The sequence below is a fragment of the Dermacentor silvarum genome, chromosome 9 (genome assembly GCF_013339745.2).
Source record: "Dermacentor silvarum isolate Dsil-2018 chromosome 9, BIME_Dsil_1.4, whole genome shotgun sequence".
Classification (NCBI taxonomy): domain Eukaryota; kingdom Metazoa; phylum Arthropoda; class Arachnida; order Ixodida; family Ixodidae; genus Dermacentor; species Dermacentor silvarum.
The window spans coordinates 108341055-108350580 of NC_051162.1; the positions used below are offsets into that span (position 1 = coordinate 108341055).

Below are 9526 nucleotides of genomic sequence, written 5' to 3' on the forward strand. Positions count from 1 at the left end.
CGGAGTCAACCCAAGCGAATCCCCTGTCAGTGCAGTAGTCTGGGCTGTGAACTTCGGTCAGGGTTCTCTATAGCCGTATTCAAGACGATGCTTGCGAACGAAATTGCTACGTTCTCTCGGGGCGTGGGTAAATGTTGGTTACATTTTTTATTCAGGAATACCACGATTCTGCCGCATAATCGAGCTCGGTAATCTCCTTTTGTAAGGATTAATGTTGATGCTCACGGCCATTCGCGGTCATTGCAAGAGTCTCTCAGCCCCCCCCCCCCCCCTCCCCCCCTGCCCCCGCTCACTGGATCCTCGAGTGACCACAAGTGAATTTTTTAGTACAATTACTGTGGGTTTACCAGCGTAGCTTACATGCATGCATTTTATGGAAAGCTGGTGAAAAAAAAGCACTGTTAAATGATGGAGTTTTACGTGCCAAAACCAGTTCTGATTATGAGGCACGCCGTAGGGGGGTAACTCCGGAAATTTGGACCACCTGGGGTTCTTTAACCTGCACCTAAATCTAAGTACACGGGTGTTTTCGCATTAAAAAAAAATTAAAAAAGCACTCTAGCATGCACGTTGACATTTCCCGCACTGAGTACTGCCTATCAAAGCACGCGAAAGTACAAATGCAAGCATATTAATCTGCTTTGAATGTGTTATGTTCGTCGGCGAATCAATTATTTTTGTACGTGCCACCAAAGTTTGGGAGAACCCGACTTCCGGAAAAAATTATCCTTGCCTCTTAGCACCCTTTCCATGCTAGCGTTCTTCATAAACACAGAATGATGCAGCACGTTGAATTCCGGCCCTGCACTGCCTCAAATGTTTGCTCTGAACTTAAATCTCGCTAATCGCATACTATTTGCGCGCTTGAACGTTTCGATAGCACTCTTTTCATGTTCGCGTTGATCGCTTTATTTATAGCAGACAAAAAATAAAAATGGAATGATGTAAGCTTCACCACATAGATGAAGGAGTTACTCAGTCATTGGTAAAAAATGAGAAATAGCAACGAACGAAGACATTTTGGAAATGTCCAGAATCCGGCACAGTGTCTCATTCGCAGTAAATGTGCAATTACTGCTTTTCTTCGTATTTATTATGCAGTAACATTTAAGAGGTAAAGTAATCACCTGCCAGCTCGGAAGTGCAGCAATCAGATGCAGCCTGGAAATGCCGCAGATTAAACACCCTTCAGAAGTGCAGAGCTATTAAGGGTTTGTGGGGACCCAACAAAACTCTCCAATTATATTTTATTTTGCGTTTCCGGCTTTTGCGTTTGCGTTTCTTTTCTTGCTCTCATCATCGATAGTGTGGTAGTGTTTCTCACCGCTCAGAGAAAAAAAAAGTCATGAATGCGGCTCGTTAGGTTTGAGATCCTATGTGATAGGCACGCGAAAAAGCCGGGAAGCTATAACCTTCCCCGACACATTTCTTTAGAAGCCTTTAAGAAGCGGTATGTTTGTGAGTAGAGCATCCTGCTGCTGCTGCTGCGGCGGTGGCGGCGGCGGCGGCGGCGAAAAATTGTCTTACACGCTGCTCCCAACGTAGATTCAAAAGTTCATAGTTTTCGATGGTGTCCAGGAAGCACTCAGTAGTTTCTAAATGATTCGAGTATCACAAGACGAGGAAGTTCTTAGAACGCCACTGGTTAATGATTTAGCTACTGCAGATATATACGATGGGCTCCCGGAACTAATAGGGCTCGGAAACTATATGCTAACAAGCGATTTGTAAGCAGGCGTGGCTGTGAACGCGAGGGCTCAAAAGCAACTAGGAAACCGTCAAAGAGGAGTGCATCGGCAAACCTGTGCACATATTTTTTGACACGACATACATTTTGACACGTTTTCATAGCATAGCAAACACGTCCTACCGAAGGACGCATGCGCAGAGCTCTACGTTAAAAACCGGATTCCCTGATCCACCGTGGCAGATGAGAAAAGTGTCGCTGGGAGCCAACGTTTCACCATTCCTATAGTTCAACCACTACCGATCTCTTCAAACCTCTATATTGTTGTGAACTTGCATTGTTTGCTTGCCCTAGGTGCTATGTGGTCTCTCTTTTAAGATGCTGAAGGCCACCTAAGAGCTACGCAATATAGTGTAAAACGCATTCTAAGATAAGCGCCCAGTAGAATAGATATGTGTGCATTTCTTAGATGATGTTAGACATCAGCACCACTTGTGACGTTTGGAGATATCGAGGAACACTTCATCAGGACAGATAGATGGGCGAACTCCTGCGCAAGATAGATGCATTGTTAACCGCTGGGTTTGAGTTTGAGTATGATGCTATTAATTCAAGTGGAACGTGATGAATGTATATAACTGGATAGGTGAAATAGGGAAGAAGCTGCTTGAGAGCAGCTTGACTAGCCCCGTCACCCTGATGACCAAATAACAGAAAAAACAGACTTTCTTGCTAGCTTTATTTGCTGTGTGGTTTGTAGTTACCTTATTTGTAGGCATAATATGGTTGTGTGACTGTGACATATGTATACTTGTGAAAAAAGGGTTAGTTTCAATTTCTGCGCCGTATTTTGGTATAGCCGGCTCTGGTGGAGCATGCGTACATTCCCTTTAGTATACAGCTAATAAACAGGCAATAAACTGCAGACACGCACACATAAAAAACAACAAGTAAACTTACATGTGAGCTTTTAAAATGCCAGGCATCAAACAGAACTGCAAATATACTAACCCCAATTGCAAAGTGTTGCTTGTCGGACGATTCCTGGTAAATCAGCACGATCCTTTTTAGGGCCTGCATTCAGTTCTGCGACTGCAAAGTACGCTTTAAAATAAGCAGAAAGTTATTCGTTTGAAATTTTGTGACTTACGTGATGTAACGTTGAGGTGTTCAGATAGTCTAGCTGAAGTGATGGAATTGCACACGCGAGTTTTTAAAACTTATAAAAGGCCAAAAGTACTGAAAAATAGGACTAACGTGACAATTAATTTTGTTTAGTTTATATCTAGCTGACTTAAGGGGTCTATGTAAGAAAAAGAGCAATACCGGATATAATTCCGCACATCTTGGTTAGTATTTGTCATAAATAACTGCAAATACACTTGGCTGCACATAAAAATCCATATCTCGCTTTTTGAGTACAAGACGCCACAATTAGAACTTGCTATTGAGATAAAAAGAAACAACAGCTTCTGCACTAAATCCAGAAACTTATTTCTCCTTAGCAGAAATCTAATTCCCTTTCAGCACATCAAGTATAGGTGCGATTTATTCCTAACTGCGCTACTAAAGCACGGATTAAAAATTAGTCTGCAGGACGGTGATGACAGTTTGTGAACCTTAAATTTTGTAGGAGGCAGTTTTGCAACATGAACATTGTGTATATTCGTGCTTGTTTATAACGAGAAAGCGCTGTAATATATATTCCCGCAAGTGCTTTTCATTTATATATTATACACGTGATTCTGTGACGAGAGTAAGGATGACGCACCTCATCCGCCCGACTGTGGGTGGGCTATGATCCACGGCGTCACAGATGAATCATGACAGTTATTGTTTATGTGACGTTCGATATGGTACAGATGTTTGATTTGTGAACTTGAAGTTTCCTTTATCTATATAATGAACATCGATGTACAACTGCCCGCATTTTTAGCTATATCGCGCGAGAACACTGTAGTATGCTCGTACGTCGTCCTGAAGGCGATTTCGCATTAGACGACTCTTGCACAGGAGAGTGCTTAGTGCACTTGAGAGTACTTCTGCCGGTCTCGCTGATTATCGCAGCTCAAAGGCGCTAAAATGACGCGTGATGGACGCTCGCGCGATATAGCGAAAAATGCGGGAGGCTGTACATTAAGAATGACTACTCTAACTGAACACCTGAATTCGCACTAGCATAACAGAGCTCATATAAGGACCGGCGGTGGCATTGCCCGATCATTCTTTATTTCTACGGTGTCATATACAAATCACCGAGAAAATGAACTAGAGAGAGAGAGAGGATATAAGAAAGGCAGGGATGTTAACCCGTCGAGAGTCCGGCTGGCTACCGTACGCTGGTGGAAGGGAGAAGGGGAAGAGAAAGAAGGGAGAGAGAGAGGGTGGGGTTATGAAGACGTGCACGGGCGGTATACTGCAGAGTCAAAGGCGCTCGTACAATCTATGATTAACGCACTCTGAAAACTAGATGATCGTCCTCTGAATGAACAGATTATACTAGAACACCGTCCCCACCGATCATCGGCTCAGAAGGCACTTTTGTGCCTTCTGTGAGCGTCTGGTTTGTACGAAACGAAGAACTAGGTGAGTATGAAAATAAGGAGCTCATCTAGTTATACCTGTCACCCGTCAAACACATGAAGCTCTGCCGAAGTTCGAAATCTTTTTCGACATCTGTCGGGCCCCCAAAAGAAAGAACGCCGCAGCTACTACAAATAAAAGCAGCAAGCTAGGAATCATTTGATTTATATAGCGTACGCGTGGAAGTTTGTAGTAATAGTGCGATAATGCTAGAAAGACATTTAGGAACCACGGAATTCTTTACGACAGTTGAAAAACCGCCAGTAGGAGCAGCACAAAAATGAAAACAATAGCTTTGCGTAGACAAAGGCCAGACGTGCAGTCATCGTGGAACAGGTGGCCAGAGAAGCTTCATGGACTTCAGCTGCAATGTCTCGTCGAATCGTCACCGCAACCGCCTCAAAACTGCTAGGAAACAGTAGGTGCGGGGACGATATCAGGTCATTTGTTTACTGCGAAACTATTGTTTTTTGGTCATAAGGGCCTTTGACAGCAGAGGCTTAAAAAGTTCCACCCTCGTCACTCGCTAAGTGGAGTGCCTGTTGTCCACTGCCATCGTGGCCATCATGATGTCCTTTGCGGTGTCCTCCGTGCTTTTAGGTTACCTGGTCAGCTTCGCTCACGGCGCGGTACAATACCACCAGCTAATCAAATGCAGCCGTAAGTTGAAACTTCCTAAGGTGCTCGCGCAGAATTTTCTTCTCCCACTCACACCAGTGAGACAGCTGACTTGTGTGCTGATATGATGACACCTTCTCTCAAGTGTATTAGGTTCGCAGTAGAAAAGAGCGTACAAACAAATATACAGACGGAGGTCCGATGGCTCCAGGCTGTAGGAGGACTCCTTCTTAAACATTACGGAGTTGTTGTTAAAAGAGAATTTTAACCGCAGTAAGCTTACTTATATTAGAGCATGAAAATAAATGCAAGGACAAGCACGAAATACGAAACCGGGTATAAAAATGAGCAGTATTCTAAAATAATCGTTGTGAAACTGAATAATTCTGTAAGAAAAAAGTTCCTTTTTGAGATGAATCAAGTGATGAACAGTGTTTAATGCAATGTGGTAGAGAGTTCAAAAAAGATAAAGCGGAATATAACCGCGAAGAACCGAGAACGCAAAATTCGATGCACTACAGTTTGGTTTAACTTCAAAGAGATGCGATATCTACGATCACCCTTCACTTGCAGTCTTGCTTCTAAAAGCACTGGAATTGAACTGAACTGCAGCAAAGTTTTAACATATCATAAAATACACAGGATGTGCGTAAAAGATTGTACATAAACAGCGTTAACATTGAGCCTTCTCGGCATGATAAACACAAATTGCAGTTTTATAAAATCACACACGGAAACGTCAGTATATATTCACGTTTACTTCAAGTTTATAGAAGTGATAAATTCCTGGTAATGTTGAATTATTCATTCACCCGCACCACAGTCGTATTGAAAATAACCAGCATCAGTACTAAGTTAAATTGATTGCTGCGTCTATATTTGGTGTTTACCAAACTTTGTAGCTACTTATACTGCCATATCTCCAACTTCATTAGCAATGCTTATCAAGTGCACTGTGCATCAAATAACAAAACCTTATACAAGAACATATCAAAGCTATTTCATTCTAGAATATACAATAGCCCGAAAATGTCTGATACTTGCCGGGAAAGTGTAACCAACACAATATTGAAGTTGAACAAACAAAAACGACGATCATCAACGTGACTGTTTAAAAAGATAAGAATGAGCGTGGCATTAAATTGTTTAGATAAACGAAGGCTGCAGGTGCAAACGTAATGATGATAAATTTCAGTTTATCACTGTTGCCCATCTCCAGCAAAGGGTATTGAAGGAAAAATCATTCAAGTTGCAAAATGAAATTTTATAAATTGTTTAGCCCAACGTAATTGAGCGTGCTTTTGATAGCCATTAAATAATTTTAGTGCGCATAATTGATCACTGGTTCCACTGCTGGCCATGGTAACCCTATTTCGACGGGAAGGAATATACTTAACTTAAGGTACAGGTTCAAGAACATCGGTTGTTCAAAACTGTTCTGGAATCCTCCACTGTGGCATCTCTCATATCCGCTGGGTTGGGTTGTTAAACCTCATCAATTAAAAAATTACCACACTAACTTGCAAATGAAATATGTCTACAGAAATATCATACAACTCTGAGTACGATGCAAGTAGCAAATTTTGTCAGTAGAACAGCGTACCCAAGACAAAGCTTTATCATAGAAATAGTGTAACTAGACGCGTTGATGGATAGGTAACTATTAGGAACTTGCGATAGGTGCTAATGCTTCGAGAAAACCCATGAGTGGCAGACAGCACGCAGAGAAGTAAATTTTTCCGCGCTGTCCTTAATTTGCACGCGCCCTTACTCGGTTCTAAATAAGTTCTATTCGCCCTAATACTTTCGCAGAAAACTACAGTGCCGAGATCATGGGCTTGGTAACCAGGGACGCCGTCATCGGCCACCAGATGATGGCCAAGATTAAGCTTCGTGTCTACGACACCATCCTGGAGGATCTCAAGCTGAGGGTGGCGCTATTCACACCTCGAGGCACAGTCGTTCCGTGTATAGAACGCTTCGGCTCGTGGTGAGAAAAAAAAAACAAGAAACCTTGGCTCATGTTAAGAGGCAGTGGCTTGTGTCTTTACGAATTGCATCGGCCACGATAAAATCACGAGAGGGGAGTTGGTAGTAGAAGGAAAGGGTTAGCACTTTCAACAATTCAAAGCAGTACTGAAGAAGTCTAGGTTTCCTTGATGTGCGTGCCCTGCCTCCCGTCATACGCGTCAGCACGCTCGCAGCAACGCACCCTATCGATGATGACGATGATTAGTTATAGGTCTCCCCTATGAAACGGGGCGGTGACAAATACTCACCTACCCTGCTTGATTATTCAGGTATGTTATACATGCTTTTTGTTCTAGCATTTTTGTATACATCTCGTTAACCTTCCTTTTGTTCCTCAAAACATCTCTATCTACCTGGTACCGCTACCTATGCCTGTAACAGATCCGGTCGTATCAATCTTTTCCCTGCCTTTTTTCATCCAATACTCTAAACGTCTCTTCCTTATCTCGCCTGCTGACAGGACTGCTGATCGAACTCGGGCACCCCGTGCCATCTGGTGGAGGGCACGGCCGAGGGCGAAAGCGATACCGAGACTGACATCTCACCTCTTGTTAGGCTAGTTACACTAGTTTGTTATGATATCCTCAGTTTCTGACTATCACTACGCATTCTCGGCATGACGAGGTATAATCTAACACCACTGGCATGTTCCTACGACATCTACAAGTTACCTAAGTGACCGTTTCTTTCTGGAAGCGGTTACAAGATACCCATAGCCTTCTGAAGTCAGCTAAGACGTCTTCAAAAAAAAAAAGAACAGAAATCAGGGAATGTAAAAGCGAACCTTAATGATGTTTAAAAAGCTGCATCCGCCAACCTCTTACGCCCTGCTTTTCTTTCCAGCGTGTATGACATTTGTGAAAACGTGCCGGAGAACAAGGTGACAATGTGGACGACCAAGTGTCCAGTGACGCCCGGCACCTACTGGCGCAACTTAGTATTCCGGGTTTCGCCTAAAATGGAGAAGCATATCGGCGTAAGTGTTCTGTGCGGGGGCTCGTGCTAACGTCTCTGTGATACGTAAAGGCCGTGGCGACCGGGTTTTATTAGGGTAGCGTTCGCTTTACATGTAGCTGATTTTAAGGTCCACAGACCGCAAACACGAAATGATGCAAGTTTGGTCAACTCACGACCATTAAGCCTAATTACACACAGCCATCCTGAAATGTGCAAGCACCACCTTCGTGCATTTGTCGAAATCGCTTGATACCCCAAAATCTATTAAATACCTGCTTTGTGAAAAAGGGCACTTTTAGAAACGAAGTTCAATGCGACCAAAAATTTCCCGTCTCAGATTTTATTGCCTTCGAAAGATGTCGCGTCTCTTGCTGTCATTCTACAGAAAAATTCTGCTCCATTAGCCCAGCTGAAGATTGTCGGCGCGCCGTGGCCACATTCTGTGAAGTTATAAAAATAATTAGAAGGCTGCAAAGAAGAGTAGTCATTTTATTAAAGTTAATAATGTTGCTAAAATGAAATAAAATTTACCACGATTTTAATTTGCAAGTTTTCTTATAATGACGACAGAGAAGCCAACCAAAGCATAAAACAAAACAACTGTCCTTTTTATTTTAATCAAATGTAGGTTAATAGTGAACGAGGCTGAAGAGATTAAGGAACTAGGCCGCCGTAGCTCATTTGCTAATGCACCGCACGTGTCATACTAAGATTTTGGATAAACCTGCCACTTTTCGGTCAGTTTAGCTTTCCTTTTACTTTATCACGAACATGAAGTTTATCAGCACACACTAATCCCACCCTCATATTTGTTCTACATCACGAATAAATAAAAACAGCACCTTTTCCCTTATGCTCTCCTTGGCTTCGTTGCCTTTTGGGGTCGTACGTTTGTTTTTAAAACTTTAGATACTCAGTCCCATGATTATTTTGTCTCATTAGCAAACTATTTCCCTCACAGCTCCATATGAAGCACTCACGGGCTCAGAAATTCCACTTTCGCAATGGTCGACAGTGTCAATTAATGTCTCCCCGCTTCATTTCTTTTGCCCAGGATGGAAACCTCATTGCAGCCATGATGTTGGAGAGCAAGGGCAAGAAGCTTTCATGCCAAGCCCTTCACTTGACAGTTTTCAAGACCAGGCCAACAACGGACATCTGGGATTAGAACGTCTCGCCTAAGAAGAAACAGCGGCGCGCGGAGAACTGCAGTGCGAGTTGAGAAGAATAAAGTGAATATATGCGGATGACAATGCCGAGTGTGAAAAGTAAATTAAACCCACCTGTGTATGTGAAGAGCAGCATGCAACACTAAGACATGCTTACATTGAAAGCACATTTAGTAAAAAAATATAAGATGACACTTAGTAATTTTATTCTGCAGTATTTAATTTTATTCAAGCTCTTTCGCTCCGCAGCTAGCTCAAAGATTGGATTTGCGCACGACAGAACGTGTTGCATGTCGCTTATACTCAGGCTTGTCGTTGTGATTGAACGGTTCTCGCGAAAGCGCATCCATGAGTGCGCGAGCGCGCATTACTTCTGAGAAAAGTTCATTTAAGCATGTAACTGCTAGGTAATATTCTATAAACTATTTTTTCCGCGAAGAAAATTGAAGCGCTGCTATTGCTGAATGGCGGAACACTCAAG

At 42.8% G+C, this 9526-nt stretch overlaps 1 protein-coding gene across 1 annotated transcript; it reads left to right on the forward strand.

The window, feature by feature from the left end:
• The first annotated feature begins 4688 nt into the window (after positions 1-4688).
• LOC119464089 (uncharacterized) lies at positions 4689-9123 on the forward strand. The gene is made up of 4 exons (XM_037724920.2): positions 4689-4930; positions 6701-6878; positions 7763-7895; positions 8931-9123. Exons 1-4 carry the CDS (start codon positions 4837-4839, stop codon positions 9042-9044), a joined length of 519 nt encoding a protein of 172 aa, XP_037580848.1. The 5' UTR covers positions 4689-4836; the 3' UTR covers positions 9045-9123.
• Positions 9124-9526: the final 403 nt, after the last annotated feature.

Bases quoted from the DNA above. Each gene is read 5' to 3' on its own strand.
- LOC119464089 (XM_037724920.2), top strand. From the start codon at position 4,837: ATGATGTCCTTTGCGGTGTCCTCCGTGCTTTTAGGTTACCTGGTCAGC. The intron at 4,931-6,700 runs GTAAGTTGAAAC...ATACTTTCGCAG, and splicing joins CCAGCTAATCAAATGCAGCC to AAAACTACAGTGCCGAGATC. The intron at 7,896-8,930 runs GTAAGTGTTCTG...TCTTTTGCCCAG, and splicing joins AAATGGAGAAGCATATCGGC to GATGGAAACCTCATTGCAGC.